The sequence below is a fragment of the Ambystoma mexicanum genome, chromosome 5p (assembly GCF_040938575.1).
Source record: "Ambystoma mexicanum isolate Mex_15411 chromosome 5p, UKY_AmexF1_1, whole genome shotgun sequence".
Classification (NCBI taxonomy): Eukaryota; Metazoa; Chordata; class Amphibia; order Caudata; family Ambystomatidae; genus Ambystoma; species Ambystoma mexicanum.
This window is the reverse complement of record NC_090930.1, coordinates 173,509,710-173,529,862: the sequence shown is the minus strand read 5'-3', so window position 1 is coordinate 173,529,862 and position 20,153 is coordinate 173,509,710. Positions and strand designations below refer to the sequence as shown.

The 20,153-nt window shown below is 48.9% G+C and overlaps 1 protein-coding gene across 1 annotated transcript in view; it reads left to right on the top strand.

The window, feature by feature from the left end:
• The window catches only part of ATRX (ATRX chromatin remodeler), a 2,430,811-nt gene that overhangs the window by 397,967 nt on the left and 2,012,691 nt on the right, over nt 1–20,153 (top strand). Inside the window, exon 9 of the mRNA XM_069612585.1 lies at nt 14,378–17,133. Coding sequence (XP_069468686.1) covers nt 14,378–17,133 — 2,756 coding nt within the window. The remainder of the gene's footprint in view (nt 1–14,377; nt 17,134–20,153) is intronic.

Here is a 20,153-nt window from a genome sequence, read left to right as displayed (position 1 = left end):
CTGCGTTTTTTTGGTGTTCCGGAACAGGAAGGGGAGACGCAGGCTGATATTGTGCGGAAGGTCAGGGAAATCATTAACATTTTGTTTGGAGACAGTACTACTGTCCCGACGATCGACCGGCCCATACAGCGGGAGGGCGCGCAGGAGGTCCTCGCTCGATTCTGGTGAAATTTCATTACTTTGTGGAAAAAACCAAGATCCTTGACTTGGCTCGCAAGAGGGGACCGATCGATTGGAATGGCGCCAAGGCTTCCATCTATCAGGATCTTTCAGCGCTTACCCTTGCGCTCGGCAGGCTCTGTGGCCCTTGACGAAATGGCTGCAGGCCGGGGGAGTGTGCTATAGGTGGGGTCACCCATTCTCGCTCTCCTTTGATTTCAATGGACACAGATACGCACTTACCTCAGAGGCTGACATTCGGAAGGCGATGAATGAGTTGCTAGGTGACTCTCCCCCGGGTTGTGGTAAAGTGAGTGAAGAGCTTCCACAGGACAGTCATAGGGAGACCTCGGAGTCTCAAGGGCGGAGACGTGTTCGGGGGCATAGGAAATACAGAAAGATTGCTCTGGCTGGGCTCTCCGGGGCAGCCTAAGTCATGAAGAAGTACGTTTTTTTTTTTTCTCCTGTCTCTCCGGTGAGGCTGTAATGTATCTGGATGGAGCCAGCGGCTGGCTGGCCGGGATGGAACTCTAAACTTTGGGCTTTTCGGAATGTATTCCTGTTTGAATGGTTCAATGTATTTTTGCCTTGGTTGGGGGGGCTCAGTATCCTGTGGTGTTGTCAGGGATTTATCGCCCAGGTGGAGGCGATCCATGGTGGTCTGGGGGTTCGACATCCTGTGGATGCAGTCCTTTCAGACGCTCACATGTTGGGGGGTGGGTAGGAGCAGGGCTGAGGGAGTTGGGTTTGTGTGGGGGGGATGGGAGCTACTTTGTTCACAGGACACTTTCACCTGAGGGTTGGTTTATGTGTGCGCTCTGGGGACTTAGGACTGGGTCTGCAGGGGGGCTGCCACAGGGCCTTGCATAGACAATTCAACTTTCCTAATGGATGACCTGGCTCAGCCAATGTCATTGGAGGTCCCTTAATGGGCGTGGTTTGAACTCTCCGACCAAGAGGTCCCTGGTGTTGAGGGAGTTTGTGAGGCTGAAATTCCACTTTCTGTTTGTGCAGGGGTCCCACTGGATTAAGGGAAGGGAGCCTGCTTAAGTCCAAAGCTATTCAGCAGGTGTTTGTCTTCATATGGGGCGAAGAAGCGAGGGGTTGTGCTTTTGGTTTCCCCTAATGCTTATTTCTCTCCCAGAGCCCATATAACAGATCCAGACGGGTGCTATATTATGGTTAAGGGAAAGGTGAAGGGTCGTCTTTTTACATTGATGGGAGTATACGCCCTGAATGTAGGGCAAGATGTTTTTTGGCATGGGATGGGGGAGAAAATCGGGGAATTTGCAGAGGGAGCGCTGATGGTCAGGGGGAGGGGAGGGACTTCAACATGGTCTTGGGCCCTGATAAAGATAGGAAACTTTCTAAAGCTAGTTCCGACCCTAGACCCCAGACGAAGCTAGCGGACTCTTTCCGCCGGGTAAACTAGGAATTGGGCTTGGTGGATGCGCACCCGGCTGACGATGGTCGTGAACCCTTTTACACTTTTTTTTTCTCTGGAGTCCACCAGTCCTTCTCCAGGATAGATTGTGTTTGTGGACTCTTAGATTCAGGAATGTATATCAGATTTTGGTGTTGAAGCTATCCCTTGGTCTGACCACGACCTGGTTCGAGTCAAGTTCGGTCTCCCCTCGTGGGAACAGCGCCAACCTCGATGGATATGTAACAACTCATTACTATTGGATAAGGAGTTTAAGCAGTCCCTCCTAACCTCTATCTCTGAATTTTTTCTTTTAAATGACACAGGGGAAGTGGGAATCAGAAGTGTGTGGGACTCGTTTAAGGCCACAGTTAGGGGTGTTCTGATGGGAGATGGGAGCTGGGAGGAAGAAAGAAAGAAAGATTTAGAGAGGAGCGCAAACTAAGGGAGCAGATCCTTGCCATACAGCCGGGGAGTAGGTTGAAATCGCAGCTGAGCCCCGACGACCGCGAGAGACTACAACGTCTCAGGGTCAAGTTGTCCGCCCTCCTGGTGGGTCAGACGGAGAGAAAGCTGGCACTCCTGAAGCAGCGCTATATGGAGGGGGGGAGAGGGCGGACATAATTCTGGCCTGGCGACTGCGGGAATTACGTCAGAGCAGGCGTGTTAACTGTATTACTACTCGGGCAGGGGAACGGCTGGTGGGTGATACCCAAATAGTGGAGCAGTTTAAGATGTACTTTGAACAACTTTACACATCGGGCTACAGTGGGGATGGAGTTGAAATAGACCGGTTCCTTGATCCTCTCCCTATCCCACGTCTCGCTCAGGAGAGCTCAGCCTACTTGGATGTTCTCATATCGCCCCAGGAAGTAGTGGATGCTATCTCTTCTTTGAAGAGTGGTACGGCTCTAGGGGACGATGGCTTCACTGTCCGGTTCTTTAAAACCTTTCGATCCACTTTGGCCCCATTTGTAGCCAGAGTGTATGTCGCCCTTGAGTCTGGCTCTCTCCCCCCTTCAATGATGTCGGCCCCGATTGTGGTCATTCCGAAGGAGGGAAAAGATCCCTCACTTTGTCAGTCCTACAGGCCTATATTCGTCCTTAATGTTGTCAAAATCTTGGCCAAACTCCTAGCAAACAGGCTGTCCAAATTCCTTCCCTCTTACTGGGATTTATCCCTGGGCGTCAGGGCTCGGACAACGTTAGGAAAACGCTAGGTCTGATGTATGAGGTGGCTAAGCTGGACTCAGAGGCCTATCTCCTCTCGCTGAAAAGGCCATTGATCGCATGGAGTGGCTTTTTATGGGGAAAGTGCTCGCTCCATAGGATGTGCTTTGGTGATGGATTTTGTGGGTGGGTCTCTGCCTTATATAATGGTCCATCTGCGCGGGTTCTCGCTAACGGCTCTATCTCTCCGGGATTTCCGTTCTTGAGGGGGACTTGCCAGGGCTGCCCTCTTTCCCCACTGCTGTATGCTTTGGCCATGGAGCCATTCGCCATTGTGGTCAGAAACGACGGAGTTGCGTGGGTGAAATGTGGGACTTTGAATTTAAATCATCTTTTTGCGTACGATATCTTGGTGTATATGTCTTGAGATGCACAACTCTCTCCCGCGGCTGTTGGATATAATTCGGTGCTTTGGGGTGTTCTCCGGGCCTAAAATCTATCCAAGTCCTGCATTATGCCCATGGGTAGGCTCGACCAAGAGACCAGAGATGAGACAGAGGTATTGGGGATGAGAGTGGAGCGATGTGCTATGAGGTACTTGGGCACTAACATACCTAGAGATCTGGGTAGGATCTATGAGTGGAACAACCCCCCCCCCCTCCTGCAAGCCAAGATTTTTAATGACCTGGTCAGGTGGGCTCCACTTACATTGTCTTGGTTCGGACGTATGGTTACTGTAAAAATGAATATACTCACTCGCGTCCTTTACCTCTTCTCGGCTCTCCCCTGTCATTCCTGATTATTTTTTTGAATCTTTGTTACCGTCTCCTTCGGTTTGTCTGGGGTGGTAAGAGCTAGAGTGAAATTTGGTACCTTGACTCTTCCAAAGACGCTTGGGGCGACGGGGTTTGGCCTTCCAGATGTTAAACTGTACTATAAACCAGCCCAGCCGCGCGCGATGCTAGAACACCTATGGGATGACATGAGGACATAATGGACATATGTTGAAGATGTGCAAGTCCATCCACATAAGGTCAGAGACTTACTTTGGGCTCCCCCGCGCTCTCTGCCAGCGGTGGCTAAAACTCACCCAATCCTTTCGGTTCTCTGGGCACTATGGAAGCCGAACAGGGACCATAAGCTCCTCTCTTCATGGCCGACCCCCCCTATCGTCATTGTGGGGCCCCCCGCTCAATTTAGGGACCCGGGGCTTTCGCGGGACGCAGTCGTGGTCGGATCAGAGGCTTGAGAGGGCTGCGCAGTTGTTTAGCCAGGGTTGTTGTATTGACTTTAACCAGTCGTCTGAAGCTCTCCCGGAAAAGCCAATTTCTATCTTTGACTATTTGCAGCTCAAGGGCATCCTTACCCAAGCGGACTTAGTGGTTCATCTATCGCGTCCTCTGACTCCCTTTGAGAAAATCTTTGTGGAGGCGAAGTCCAGGAAGGGCTCTTTTCAAGATCTACAATGTTCTGGTGTCGGCTAATCTAGAGGGTAGGCAGGGGTTTAAAAGTGTATGGAAGGAGAGGACAGGTGAGTCCTTAGATGACCGAGACTGGGAATCAGTACTTACGGTAACCTGTAAGGGGAGGCTCTACACCGCAGCCATGGAGCATAATTTTAAACTCTTGCACTCCTGGCACTGTCGCACTGTCTATGATCCCTAATGTGTCTCCCATGTGTCCTAGGGCGTGTTCAGGCAAAGGAATGTGGTTCCATATGTGGTGGGAGTGTCCGATCATTAAGGGTTATTGGGCGGAGGTGCTCAGCTGGATCAAGGAAATCCTGGGAACCTCCCCCTCCCTTCACCCTATGGAGATCCTACTGAGTACGCCTAGGCCTGAGTCTGAGTCAACGTTCTTCTCTAGGGTGACGGAGGCTATGTTGAGAGCAGGGAGAATGGCCCTAGCCCAGAAATGGAAAAGTCCCCAGACCCCAACGAGGGCTGAATGGTTTAAAAACTTTTGGCAATTTTTACCTATGAGAAACTTGTAGCTATAGCTAACAATAACATGTTTTTATTCCTGCAGGATTGGACTATTGTTTTGTTAAGTGAGAATTGTGGAGCCTTGAAGCTATAATTTAATTGCATTTGTGATGGGACTTTCAGACGGGTGGTTTTGAATCGGGGTGATTTTCAGGGACCTTACCATCGTAGACAAGTTATAAAGGTGATGTCCCATGGTTTAGACCTTGTCTCGAACTCTAGTGCACACTTTGGTGGTTTTTCCTGTGTAGCTCCTTGTTTGGGGGGGGGCGGATGGATGGATGGGTAGGGAGGGTGAGCCTACAAAATGTTCTTTTGTTTCTGGGGTTGTTGGATAGGTTTTCGTTTGGCTCGAGCATCAGAGGTTTACTGGTGTGTATGTTATTTGTAAAACTTAATAAACATAGTGATGAAAATAAATGTCCTCACAGGCCAGAGGGGTGGAGATATTGACAAGGTAGCGGGCTGGTGCCAGTGCGTGCCCTGCCAATACGGACGCATCAGGAACCTTCCCTGCACAAATGGATAGTCTGTAGGCCACATACCTGGTTGACACCAGTCCCACCTTGACAACCGTTCCTCCACCTGCTCCCTTCCTTGATGTGGTATTGGGCAGGTGTCCTTAAAATGCAGCACGGCAGCCATCTTGTCAAGTTTGTCAAGCTGCCTTCCACGTGCCTACATAGTGTTGCTTGGCTCACTGGGCCCAGCCTCGTCCAGGACTCTTGAGTGTGGATCATGAGGCACACTCTGCTCTTCAGGCCGAGTCCTGGTAGGCTTTTCGCCTTCGATGGATCTGCTGGTATTACTGCGTATAGGCGCCCCCTCAGATAGGTTGCCGGTACTAGGGCATGGCCTTTCGGGTGAAGATCCGGTAAACGAACCTTCCGGTCCCTCAGCACTGTCACCGGGAGGATCCACTTACGCCTCGGCCTGTCGGCCGGTAGCTGACTTAGTCTTGGTACTCATGCTGGTATGACAGCCCGAGTGATTACTATCGTGCAGGTGAGTCCCTGGAAAGGAGTCCTCCTTGCGGGTTGCGCTGGAAAAGAGTGGCCCTACCTTGGAACGATGATTGACGTAGTCCTTCAGGTCCTCTGGAGGTGATCTCTGGAAGAGCTCCCTCCACCTGGCGAGTCTATTCTTCAGAGACCTCGAAGAAAGCGCATTGCACGTGGTACAACCTTGCCAGCTGTGGTCTGGGCCAAGGCAACGTAGGCAGAGGGTGTGGGGGGTCTGAAGTTTGAAATTGCCCATCGCAGAATGGACACCCGCTGAACCCTGTAGAAGTCGACATGCACCAGGGACGAGCTTGACTCCTGAGGCCCGAGTACGAGCGTGATGCCTGAGGACCGAGTACCTGAATGAAAAAGACAAAAAGACCAAAAGACAAAAGAGAAGTATCCGCGCATGGAATTACATGGCGTAAGCCAAATCCAGGAGCGCTGATGAATTTGGCCAGTTCCCGCCGACGCAGAAAAGGGGAGTGGGGAGTGGCCCGGAGAGCAGAGTCAGGGAAGCGCATGCCCCCAGGGCTGCACCCCAGCGCGCCTCTAAATTTAAAGGGGAAGAAGGTTTTTTCTGGTGAAAAAGGTTGTCTCCTGTCCCTACGAAGGGACACCCATGCAGTAAAGAGGAAAGGGGACAGGATGTAAGTGTAAGTTATGTATGACTTTTTGGAGGGATAGTTAAAACAGTCGGAGGTTAGAGTCTTCAGGGAGCCAGGACAGCCATTGTCACTTGAGCAAAGTCTAGGGGAGCTGAGGCACTTCTTCAAGGTAAGTAAAAAATTGTGCACAGTTATCGAGAGTTTTGTTGAAAAAGAAATCACTTTTGGGCCAGAAGCTGCATTGGCTTGTAAAGGGCAAAACAGCAAGCAAATCTGCAAAGGGCAGCCAATGCAAGTCTCAACTGAGAACCAGACAGGCAGACAGACGGACAGACCCTTAGTTCGAGGGGATTGGGTCCTCCGACGTATTCCATATCTATGACATGTAATCACCACAACTGTGCTGCTTCGGAAACTTTTGTCTGCGTCCTGCGTCGATGACGTCGATACACCGTCGTCGAGGACCTCCTCCGACGTCATCCGATGTGATAAGTAGGACGCACGACGCCCGTAGCCTCAGTTCCGTTTTTTCCGCGAACGTGTTGCTTCGTGAATCTCGGCTAACGCCTCGACTCTTTGGAGTTCTGTTCTTCGAAACTTTTCGTTTTGTGAAAATCCTTTGTGTGAAGATGTCTTCTACTTCGTCTTCGACCCCGCGTCCGGGCTTCAAGAAGTGCGGGGAGTGTGGGTCCAAGATGTCAGTGACAGACTCGCACGACACCTGCCTCTGGTGCCTCAGGGAGGCCCACGACACGGATGACTGTATCGACTGCTAGTCGCTCACATCCAAAGCCTTACGCGAACGTAAGAAGCTGTTGTTGGTAGATCGGGTGTCCAAGCCCCGGAAGTAGAAGTCTGCGGGGCTTTCGACAGATGATTTGAGGGGTGACTCTCCGTGTCATCGTCGGAAGTCTCGTGGGTCTCCTTCTAGGAGTCGGTCTCGCCACTCCTCAGCCTCTTCGAGGCATTCTCGGAAGCGCCGACACCGGTCGTCTTCCAGGTCCTCTTCGGAGGACTCTGCCCGGCACGTCGCTTACCCCACCAGCCATGCAACGCCAGAGGAATGGGCTTCCTTCGGGAAGAAAATGCTGGCGATTCTTGAGTCGCAGGGTACTAAGCCGTCCGCGCCCCCGAGTGGGGTCGGTCATGAAAGGTGGAGAGACACCGCTCGCAAGAGTGGTCGGCACGAGTTACGGGAGAGGTCCCGTTCGGACAAGGAGACTCGTTCTCGACGTACCCGTTCCAGGTCCCGGTCCTTGACGCGTTCGCGACCGTGTGCACCTGTGAGGTCTTCGAGGAAGACATCGGCGTCTGAGGCGTCTAGGGAGTCGACAGGCTTTCTCGAGGATCCAGCTCCGAGGATGTCGTCGAAGCCGTCGACGCTCAGGTCGTCGAAGGACACGCTCGGGGCTCCGGCTTCGAGGGCTGTGTCAACGCCGCCGATGCTGGCGGCGCTGCATCTGATGTAGACACCGATTTCCTCGATGCCGATCCTCTCGGCGCCGATGCCTGTTCTCTCGACGCCGATCGCTCGACGCCTTTCGTGTCAGAGGTACCTCGTGGCACGGGGGAACCCCCTAGGAAGGCTCTGGTTAAGAGCAAGCACTCTCGGGTGCCTTCTTTTCGCCACCTGGAATATATTTCAGAGGCGGATGAGGATTCTGATGGCCTGGTTCCTAGTCAGGTTCCATATGAAATTGTCTCGGGCCATAGTCAGTTTGACGATTTGAGGCAGTCACTGCATGATGCCAGTGGACTGGACACCTCTCGGGAGGTGTAGTTTTGTAGGTCTGAGCCTGGCTCTCATGCCGATTCCTCGTACCGGCGCCTTATGGCTAGGGTTTCTGAGTACTTGGGATGGTCTGCTCCCCCAGGGGAGTTTGTGCAGGATGATCTAACGGACATCCTTGATGTTGGTCCCCCAACTGACCCGGTACTGCCGTTCCATATGGCTTTACAGAGAAGGGTGGCGGCGCTTGGACTGCTCCGGAGAGTCTCCCGGCGATGGGCAGAACCTTGTCGCGAAAATACCGTCCAGCCAGTAGCGACCCCTGCTACTTGACCAGGCACCCCACTCCGGAGAGTTTGGTGGTGCAGGCGGCCACGGCCCCGGCAAAGCAGGCGTCGTACCCGACCATCCCTCCTGATGGGGACGACAAATGTTTTGATGGCTGGTCGAAGAAAGTGTTTTCTTCTGGTGGTATGGCGCTTCAGGCGGCCAACTCCATTTGTGCCTTGTCTCGTTTCACACACACTCTGTGGAACTTTGTTGCGTTAGCGGCTGAACATATTCCCGAAGGGGACGAACGGGATGGTTTCTTTGCTATGGTCCAGGATGGTAAGGATGCCATGTGAGTGTCCGTTCAGTCGAGTTTGGACTTGGCTGAATGCGTCAGTAGGTCCATGGCGGCGAGCACCGTGATACGCAGGTTTGCGTGGTTGCGGAAGTCGGGGTTTGCTCCTGATGTGCAGTCCCGGCTCCTCAACATACCCTTTGACGGTGAACACCTTTTTGGCAGCAAGGCTGACGAGAGCCTTGAGAGGTTGCAGACCTCAAAAGCTGCAGCGAAGACGTTGGGCGCTGCAGTTCGCCAACCTCTGCCTTTTCGTCCTAGGGGACAGCAGTGGAGGGGTGGTTCCTTTCGCTATTACTCGTCCTTCAGTAAAGCGAGAGGAGCTGGCAGTCAAAGAGGCCAACACAGGGGTACCAGAGGTGGACGACAGGGTACCCGTGGTGCCAAGGCAGCTCGGGCAGTTGCCTCTTTGCCCTCAGGTAACGCTGCAGCCGCTCCCACTCAGTCATGAGGCCATGTCCCATGGTTCGCCGGTTGGGGGAAGGCTGGCGCAGCATCTTGTAGAGTGGCAAGCCATTACTTCAGATGTGTGGGTTCTGGAGATCATAACCCACGGCTACTGTCTTCCCTTTCGGCACAGGCCTCGCGACAATCCACCGGGGAACCTCTCTTTGCAGAGTCCACATCCGCTCCTTGCGCAGGAAATTCAAGCCCTGCTGGAGAAAGGCGCCATAGAACTGGTGCTTACTTCCATGTGCCGATCCATCCCAAGCAAAAGAAGTACCTGAGGTTTGCGGTTGGCGACTCGCACTTTCAGTTTCGGGTCCTGCCGTTCGGACTGACCTCCGCCCCGAGGGTTTTCACCAAGCTCATGGTGGTGGTGGCAGCGCATCTCAGGCAAGGGGGGGGGATTCATGTCTACCCCTACCTGGACGATTGGTTGATCAGGGGGAGCTCTCCCGAGCAAGTCCTGGATCATCTGTCCGTCACCTGCCACTCCCTTCACAGGCTGGGCTTCTCCCTCAATTTAAAGAAGTCCCATTTGACGCCAACACAGTGGCTCCAGTACATTGGAGCAGTGCTCGACACTTCCCTGGGGCAGTGTTTTCCTCCCCAGGTGAGGGCTCTTCACATTCAGCAGATGGTGCCCAAGTTTCAGCATGCCCAGACGCTCCCAGCGTTCGAGTTCTTGAGGTTGCTCGGCCTCATGGCATCCTGCATTCTTCTGGTGCCAGAGGCTCGCCTGTGGATGAGATCTTTGCAGTGGGCACTCAAGACGCAATGGTCGCAGTCCTCCGGCCGGATGTCGGACCCGGTTCAGGTGCCGCCCTCGGTCGCCCGGGACCTTCTGTGGTGGGCTGTCGAAGGCAACTTGAAGGGGGCTCCATTTTGGCTTCCCTGGCCGGAGGTGATGATCGTGACGGATGCATCCCTCACGGGATGGGGAGCTCATGCCAACGGGTTGACAGTCAGCGGTCGTTGGTCTCCGTCGGAGTCCAGACTCCATATCAATCTGTTGGAGCTGAGGGCCGTCAGGCTAGCCCTGAAGGCCTTTCTGCCGACTATGCGAGGAAAGAGTGTCCTGATCCTGACGGACAACACAGTGGCCATGCACTACCTCAACAAAAAGAGGGGGGGGCAGGGTCACTTCCTCTGTGCAGGGAGGCGATGCAGCTCGAGTTCTGGGCCATCCAGCAGGAAGTTTCGATCTCGGCAGTTCATCTGGCCCGAGACGAAAACATGACGGCGTACGCTCTGAGCAGGCAGAGCGCGATCTCTCACGAGTGGGAGTTGGCTCAGGAGATTCTCCTGGAGATCTTTGCCCTTTGGGGGACCCCTCAAGTGGATCTCTTCACCTCCAGTGTCAACCGGAAGTGCGAAAGGTTTTGCTCACGGGAATTTCCTCCAAAAGGAGCCTTAGGAGACGCGTTTGTGGTGGAGTGGTCATTCCCGCTGCTGTACACGTTTCCTCCAGTCCCCGTCATCCCGCAAGTGCTGCAGAGGTTACGGAAGTTCGGTTCCCGGATGATCCTCATTGCTCCGGCGTGGGCTCGGAGGATGTGGTACCCGGACCTTCTCGACTTTTCAATCTGCCCTCCACGTAGTCTTCCCTACCGAGACGATCTGCTCTCACGGGAGGGGGGGGCGTCAGGTTCTCCATCCAGAGGTCAGATCCCTCAACCTTCACGCTTGGCTTCTGAAAGGTTGAGGTATAAGGATTGGGACCTCCCTGAAGACGTGTTGGAGGTGTTGCTTTCGGCCCGAAGGCCAGCAACAAAGTCTCTGTACCGTTGCCATTGGCGTAAGTTCTGCGATTGGTGCAGAGTTCAGAATGTGGATCCTTTTGCATGTGACATCCCCATGGTTCTGCCCTTTTTACTTTCTTTGGCCCACAGGTGCTTGCAAGTGGGTACCATTAAAGGTTACCTGGCGGCGCTGTCCATCTTTAAGCGCTCGTCTGAAGAGTGTTCTTACTTTAAAATCCCTTTAATTTCACAGTTTCTGAAAGGGCTCACTAATGTGTTCCCTCCGTCACCTTTCCTGGTGCCCGGTTGGGATTTAAACCTTGTTCTTAAGTTTCTTATGGGTGCTCCGTTTGAGCCTTTACATTCTTGCCCTTTGAGGCTGTTAACTCTGAAAACTGTTTTTAGTTGCGGTTACTTCCGCTCGCAGAGTGAGCGAGTTACAGGCACTTTCAGTTAAGCCACCCTTCACTGTATTTCACAAGGACAGGGTTGTCCTTTGAGTTCGTCGTCCTTTTCTTCCGAAGGTAGTGACGGAATTTCATTTGGCCCAGAAGGTTGTTCTTCCGGCATTCTATCCTCCTCTTCATCCTGGTAAGGAGGAGAGGCTCCATAGGCTTGACCCTAGGAGAGCTTTAAGCTTTTGTTTCACGCATGTCCCGGGTCAGAGTGGACGATCAACTCTTTATTGGTTACGCTGGAAAGCGTTTGGGGCAAGCTGTGACGAAACAGACTTTGTCTCGCTGGATTGTTTTGGCCATCTCGGAGTGTTACCGCTTGGCGGGTAAGGACCCACCGGCTGGCTTGCGGGCACATTCTACCAGGGGTATGGCTGCATCTACTGCCCTGCAGAGGGGTGTTCCTATTCGCAACAACTGTGATGCAGCCACTTGGGCTTCAGTGCATACATTTGTACGTCACTATTCCCTCGATTCCATCCGAGGACAGGATCTGGCCTTTGGCAAGGCGGTCCTTTGCTCTGCTATTTGATTGGCTATTCTGAATTTTGATTCTAAATTCTTTCCCTCCTCCTTGCTCTGGTACTGCTTTGGGAGTCTGTCACAGATATGGAATACGTCGGAGGACCCAATCCCCTCGAAGAAAAAGTTACTTTCTTACCTGGTAACGTTCTTTCGATGGGATGGTCCGACGACATATTCCATATCGCTCCCGCCCTGCCTTCCCCGCTGCAGAATTTGTTTTGCGATTGCAGCTTACGTTCCGCAAGGCTTTGTGTCTGACTGGCAGTTGACTAATGTCACACGTTCTGGGGGAAAAAAACTACAACTGAGGCTACGGGCGTCGTGCGTCCTACTTATCACATCGGATGACGACGGAAGAGGTCCTCGACGACGGCGCATCGACGTCATCGACGCAGGACGCAGACGCCGGAAAAATTTCCGAAGCAGCACAGCTGCGGTGATTACATGTCATAGATATGGAATACGTCGTCGGACCATCCCATCGAAAGAACGTTACCAGGTAAGAAAGTAACTTGTTCTTCTGAGGAAATGGTGTCTGGCAGATCCTGTTCCTGGGCCTCAGTCGTGGGGACAAGAGGGAGGACGTCCGGGGACTCCTGCATTACGATTCGATGGTCGGCGGCAGCAATGGACAAAGTTTAGATAAGCTGCAGTTTCAGCTTCTCATGAATAGCACCACTGCGGTTCTTGGACACCTTGGGGACTTTCCTTGCTTCTGGGGTCCAGCACTCTTTTGTGTTTCAGGCTTGGTTAGTCCCGATTCGAGGGAGTCCGGAGGATCTTCCTGGGGCTCGGGTCCAGCTTAAAAATGATGCACTGGATTCAGATGATCCTGTCCCATGGCACTCAGTTCTTGCAGCAGCCAGCAGAGAGAAGGTTTTCAGTTGAGTTCGTCTTGGGGTCGATTGGTCCCACCAACCCAAGGGGAGAAGTTGTCCTTTGCAGGACTTCTCTAGTCGAGGAGAATTCAGAGCTTCAGCAGGGCTTCACTGGGCAAGCCAACTGTCCAGGAGTTGCAGCAAGTTTCTCTTCCAAGTTCTTCTTCGGATTCCTTCGTCCAGTGGTCGACTCTGCCTTGCTTGCAAAAGACCTTGCCTTTTATGCATTCCGTTCCCATTCATTTTCAGCCTAGCCGTCACTCACACAGCAGGGTGGCTGTCCTGGCAGGACAGCCAGCCGGACATCACTTTTGGGTGCATTCCTGTAAAAAAGGAGACTAAGCACAGGGAGTTTTGGGCACCTCCCTCGCTTCCTGTCCTAACAGACACGCTGGAGCCAGAGGCGGGCTTCACCACCAAATTCTGCCAAAGACAAACCAAACCAGTTGTGGCACACAGAGTAAATCTCCAGAAGGACTTTATCAACAAGAAATGGCAAAAAAGATTGGTGACATTTTGACAAAATGGACACCCGTGGGTGCTATACTGCAGCTGCGAACGCAGCCCGCTGTAAAAACACACAATGGTAGGAAAAAGTAAACCACTGCCACTAGCCATTAATTGTAGAAAGGCTAACATTAAAATGTTAAATGAGAATATCGACAAAGGTAACACCTCATGCACCCTATTTTATGATATAGTGTGTGCTGGGTCTATAAAGAGTAAGAATGCAGGTAAAGTCAATTACACTACTCTTGGAAATAGTAGTTATCCAAGAGAAGGTATTAAAACCTTATCCGAAATCCAAAGGATTTCTCTGACACTGCACTGAGGATGCTGTCACAATGTAAAAAAAATGGGGTGCCCATGGAGTTTGTCAGACTCCAAAACCAAAAGGAAAAAGGTCTCTCTCTCCAGGATAAACATTATAAATCCCAAAGTCCCACAAAAGAGTATGAGGTCTTTAAGGTAGCAGGGAATTAGCACATTTCTGAGAATTCTCCCTACTAATGGAATCGCCCACAAAAATGGAGGAAAGGGGAAAGGACGTATTTGTAATCAGTTATTCACTGTAGTTATTAGACATCTCATAGTCCTTGCTCTCCTTTCCTCCATACGACCCACCCACCTTCCCCAGCTTGTTTGCCAGGGACTAAAATATTCAGTGTAGCCAGGTATTAAAGCGTCCAATGTGTTAAAAGGGGAATGAGGTTGGGTGCTGGAGGGCAGGGTCTCGTGGGAGTTCCGACACCCAGGGCCACGCCCACGCCCCTGCGCTATACCAAATTTAAAGCGGAAGCTCAATTTTTTTGCTGCCAAAAGATTTGGTACCGTCCCCATGTTGGGGGACACCCACAAGAATGGAGTAAAGGAAACTATGGACTATAAATACTCTATGGTGAGTAAAGTTAATTTGATTAAGAATTTCCTGCCCGTAATGTGCTTAGAAACTGAATTCATCTTACTTGAAGTTCTGTAAAAATCACTGCTTTTTATTTCCACTTCTACCCGTAACTTTATCGCTTGCGTTTTTGTTATCTGTTACTCTTTAGTCAATTTATTTGGGAGAAAATGCATCTTATGTTGGGCCTTAAATTTGGCAGTTTATACCTTTTTTTTTTCTTTTTTTCAGATGGTGTGCTGAAGGGGGAAACCTTATATGCTGTGACTATTGCCATAATGCGTTCTGCAAAAAATGTATATTGCGCAACCTGGGCCGTAAGGAGTTGTCTGCTATAATGGATGAAACTACCAAGTGGAAGTGTTACATTTGCTGTCCAGAACCTTTGCTGGATTTAATCACTTATTGTGACAATGTGACGGAAAATCTGGAACAGTTTTTACAGCAAAATAAAAAAAAGATAAAAGTTGAGAATGAAAGTAAAATACAGGACCACTTGCACAAACGAGTGGAAAAGTCAAATACCAGTTGCAATGGACAGGACAGGATCACTAATTCATGCTCTGGTTCTATTACCTATACTTATAAAACGCTAATGGTGCCGAAAGAATTATTGAAGAAAGCAAAGAAACTGGTAGAAACCACAACAAACTTGAATGCAAGTTTTGTCAAATTTTTAAATCAGAAAGTTGATAGTTCAGACCTAAACCCAACTGTGAAGATGAGACAGTTAAAAGCTTTTAAATCTGTTCTCTATGACCTAAAAAGGGCCCATGTTGCATTAGATGAAAGTCTTAATTGTGAAATCCATAACTTGGAGAGCAGAAAAAAAAATACCAAAGAGAATAATATTGAGAATAAATTTATTCGGAAGGAGAAAACTGTTGAAAAGGTTGACAGAATGTTGGGAAAGAAATCTAATAAGCTACAGAAAACATTAATGCAAAACTTGCATAAGAGTGAGAAGTCTGACATGGAGGAGGAATTGTCCTTAGATAAATCTGAGCAAGTAAAGACACACTTTGATGAGTTACCGGGCCTGGCTGAAACTTTGAACAAGATGGAAAAAAAGTTTGTACACCATTTTGAGAAGGCAGGCCCGAGAGCAGACTCTGACATGGGGGATCAACAAGCATTGGGAGACTGTGAGAATAAAAAGGCTGAGGGAGACGAAAAGAAGTCTGGCAAGGTACGGCAAAAGGAACTTGACTGCAGGGTTGAAGAGATTGAGATGATACCCACAGAGGAGCATCATAATGGAGAGGAAGAACTTGAAAATGGAAACAACTTGGACATTAATGGCACATTGCACATGCGAGACAAGCTTTTTGAAATGGATAATTTAAAACCGATTGATAAACTTGGAAAACGAAACCGAGACTTCTTCACAATTGAAGATGGAGGTGCTGTTGTGGATGAAGATAGTGAAGATGGAGTTTTTGTTGGAGGTGAAGATGAGGATTCAGATGGTAGTATAATGGAGGTTAAAGATGGTGATGCATCGGTGGATGGCGCATGTGAGCTTATCGATGGAGACAGTAATGCACTAGATAGTAACAAAAAAGCAATACAAAATGAGAAGTATAAGAAGGCAAATGTAAATCCTAAAAGTAGGAAAGAAAACAAAGATGTTAAGAGAGAAAACGCTAAGAAAAATGTTTCAATTGCTAAACAAAAATGTGTTGACAGGGTTGAAAATATTGAATCGGATGAAGAGCAGGTACAGAACACAAACATTCAGTGCCGCGACTCTATCACGTCAATTGAATCTAAAAAACAAAGGGGAGAAAAAAAGTCCAATAAAAAGGGTAAAAACATTGAAAGTATTACTTCTGAGGCACTCGATATGGACCTGGATTCCATTCCTGAAGTTTTTTTCCAAAGTGTAGAATCCACCGATAGAAATAATGCATCCACTGATCAATCCATTTTAACTCCTGTGAAAGAGATTGATGACAATGCAAAAACTCCATCTAAAGGGGTAAAATCAATATTGGTAAAAGTAAGCCCAATTTCTCGTTCTGGTACTCCTCCAGAATCCCCAAAGGAATGTGAAGAAAATGCAGAAATTGAAGAATCACAATGGGGAAAAGTCATAGCAGAGAAAGCAGTGCATACATTTGATAAAGTTAGCAATGAGTGCTTACCTGTAAAAGAGCCTTTACTGAAAGAGGAGTCTGATCTAAGGCGGTCTCCCCGTGTGAAGACCACACCCAAAAGACGCCAAACTGATCCCCATTCCTTGGCTAATTCGGAAGAGAGTAGTGACGTTGACAAGATTGCTGAACAGGAGTCCAAACTGAAGAAAGTTAAATGTGTGGAACATAATTCTTCAGACAGTGATGCCAGTCCTCTGCTCAAAAGAACTGTATCCAAAAATTCTGGAAACGGAGTCAAACGAAACAGTTTATCAGATTCTGATGAAGAGATGCCAGAAGTACTAAAATTGGCAGCACAAATGAACCAAAGTTCTTCTGACCTTGATAGTACAAATGAGACACTTAAGACGTCAAAGCACTTTAAAGATGAAAAAAAGATTTTAAAAAGTGATAAAGGAAAGCGAAAACGAAAAAGCTCCACTTCTGATTCAGATGGTCTTCGCAGACAAATCAGAATCACTAGAAATTCAACATCTCTTAAAAAGAAGCCAAAGAACCAGTCCCAGACTTCGAACTACGATTCTGATTTAAACAAAGACCAGAAAAATACAAAAACAAATAAAAGGAAAACTGACAAAGAGAATGAAGACTGTAGAGAGACCCCAAATAATAATAAAAGGAGCAGAAAAGTGTCCGCTCGCAAACGGGTTGCAAAAGTAAAAGGTCCTAACAAGCAGGAAGTCTCTTCCTCATCCTCTGACTCAGAAGATGATGAACAGGATGCAGATCAAAATTCAGTTGGTGATCGAAGCAGTGATGAGCAGAAGATTAAACCGGTTACAGAAAGTGTATTAATGTCCTCGGCTACAGGATTTTGTCAGTCTTCAGGTGTGACATACAAATGTTAAGTTTACAAACAATTGTTTTTGGTTTTAAATCTTCTCTAAACTGAACTTGTTTCTTCATTTTTACAGACAGGATACACATTATTTAACTTTATAAAAAGGTCTCGGTTGTAGCTTTTCCTCAAAGTAAGGAAGTAAGGTGCCTATGCACCAAAATACACACTTAATTCCAGCAGTTATGCCATTTGTCAATGTATTCTTCGTGTTGTCAATTATGGCATTGTTTGGATGAGAATCCTAAACTACGACTCCTAGAGTCCCCGTCATTCTTTAAGTATTTCCTGCCTCACAATTCACTGACCTCGTTTTCCCAGTGCAACTCCATCCATGGCCTCTTTAGCAATGCGTATTTTTATTTTTTTATTTTTTTGGGAGACCATATTCCCCATACAGGGTGTCCCAAAGGTATTGCATATCCTGTTTCCCTGTGCAGATCAGCTGCCTGCTTGGCTCCATGTGTAAACATACTAACTGGTGGCAACTTCTGTTACTACACGAGTTGGTAGAGTGACTGAGCAGCCAGGCCTATCTCAAGAGGGGTCAATGTGAGCTATAAAGATTTAACAAAGAGATTCACAGCGACATGTATTCAAAAAACACTTATACTCAAGGTTTCTTAATTATTTATTTAAGTCAGTTTTAAAATAAGCCTTCTTTAGAAAGGCCAATAGGCAACCATAAAATAAAATTCAGTTTCAGTTAAGTACGTAGATACCCTTTTGTGACACACTCGAACACTGAAATGCAATACTGAGGTTGTGGAGAAAGGGAAAGGTTAGGGAAGGAAACAAAGATTAACAGGTTTTTCCAAACAGGTAAGCACTTTACACAATCCCCCAATGAAATATAGGTTAACCCTTTACGAGCTATGCAAGTAACTGAAGTATGACTTTTTAAGGGACATATGACAGTCGGAGGGGAAGAAGAGTCTGCAGGGAGCCAGGTCTGCAGGGAGCCAGGACATCCAATGTCAATTGAACAACGTCTAGGGGAGCTGAGGCATTTCTTAAAGATGGCACAAAAGTCTTGCAAAATGTTAGATTTGTAGAAAAGAATCACTGTTGGGCCACAAGCTGGGAGGCTTGTGAAAAGCAAAGATGCAAGCAACTCTGCAAAGGGTAGCAAATGCAAGTCTCCAGTGAGGGCAAGCAAGCTACACGCCAGAGGCAAGTACCCCTAGTTAGGCAGTACCTTAGTTGTGAATAAAAGGGATCCAGCTGAATTCTGTTCCTGTTGCAGTCCTGCAGATCCTATGTTCCTGTGCCCCAGCCGTGGGGACAAGAGGGATGCCTTCTGGGTACTCCTGCACTGTGATTTGAAGGTCGGTGGCAGCAATGAACTTACTCCAGATCAGCAGTCCACCACCATCACGGTTCTTGGACCCCTTGTGGGCTCCCCTTGCTTCTGGGGTCCAGCACTCTGTTGATGGGGCTCAGGCTGGGTCACCCTGCTACTGGAGGGTCCTTAGGATCTTTTGGAGCTCGGGTTCGGCTTAAAGAATATGCACTCGTTCCTGGTGTTCCTGTCCCATGCCACTCGGTTCCAACAGCAGCAAAGAAGTGTACAGCCAGCAGGGAGAGGGGTTCCACTCAAGTTCGTCTTGGAGACAGTTTGTGCCACCAACCCAAGGGAAGTCCATTCCGGGCTACTCTAATCGATTCAAAAATTGGAGCTTCAGCAATGCAGCAGGGCTTCACCAGGCAAACCAACTGTCCAGGAGGGTGCAGCAAGCTTCTCTTCCAGTTTCTTCTTTGGTTCCTTTATCTAGTGGTCGACTCTGCCTTCCTTGCAAAAGACCTCGCCTTTTCTGCAAGTCGTTGCCATTAATTTGTAGCCTAGCTGTCACTCACACAGCAGGGTGGCTGTCCTCCAAGGGGAGCCAGCCAATCACCTTTTGGGTGCATTACTGTAACCAAGGGGATTAAACACGGAGTTTCCGGGAATCTCCCTCGATTTCTTCCTTGCCAGACACACTTGAGCCAGAGGTTGGCTTCACCCGTGAATCCCGCCAAAGACAAAACGGACAGAGGGGACAAGCCTGGTTTATTGTGCAGAGTAAATCACAAAGACCTCACAAGCAAGAAATGGCGAAAAAAGGTGCAATACTGGAGCTGAGGATTCAGTCTGCGGTAAAAACGCATAATGGTAGGAAAATTAAAAAGCTGCCACCAGCCATTAATTGTAGTGCGGGTAACATAAAAATGTTACATGAGTAAGTAGACAAAAGGGGATACTAAGTAACCCCCCAGCACTCCCCGTACGATGGTGTGTGCTGGGTCTAAAAAGAGAAAAAAGGAAACTAAAGTCAATTTCATTTTATAACTCTTGGAAACAGAAGGTTATATAAGAGAAGGTACTTAAACCTTAAGAGAAATCCAAAGCTTTCTGTGACACTGCACCTAGGGGTCTGTGTCAAAATACAAAAGGTGATGCTATGGAGTTTGTCGGACTCCAAAACCAAAAGAGAAACACAGTCCAAATCAGTTAAATACTTGAGAGTGTGAGAAAAGGGTCACACTCACTCCAGGATAAAAATGAAAAGTCCTAAAGTCCAGCAAAAGAGCTGCGGGGTCTCTAACGTAGAAGGGTATTAGCACAGAAATTAAAATTCTCCCTAATACCCTGGAGTGAGTGACCTTTTTCTCACACTTTGTTTTGACCTGATTTGGAGCCGGACAAACTCCATAGGCATCTAATTTTTGCATGGTGACACCCAGCACCTTCAGTGTAGTGTCACAGAGAAATCCTTTAGGTTTTTCATAATGTTTAAATACTTGTCCTTGCGTGAACTACTGTTCCTGAAAAAAGTAAGTGAAATGGACTTTCTCCAGCATGGGGTCTGGAATGGATTCACATGCTCATGGATATTCTGTCAGGCCGGGAATCCTTGTTAAAAGAAAGTTTCACTTTAATTTATAAACTTTCTCCTATAAACCATTCATTGAGCTCTGGCTCATACTGCCTCAGCCAGTAACTGCCCTCTCCCTAAGCCCCTCCTCTGGT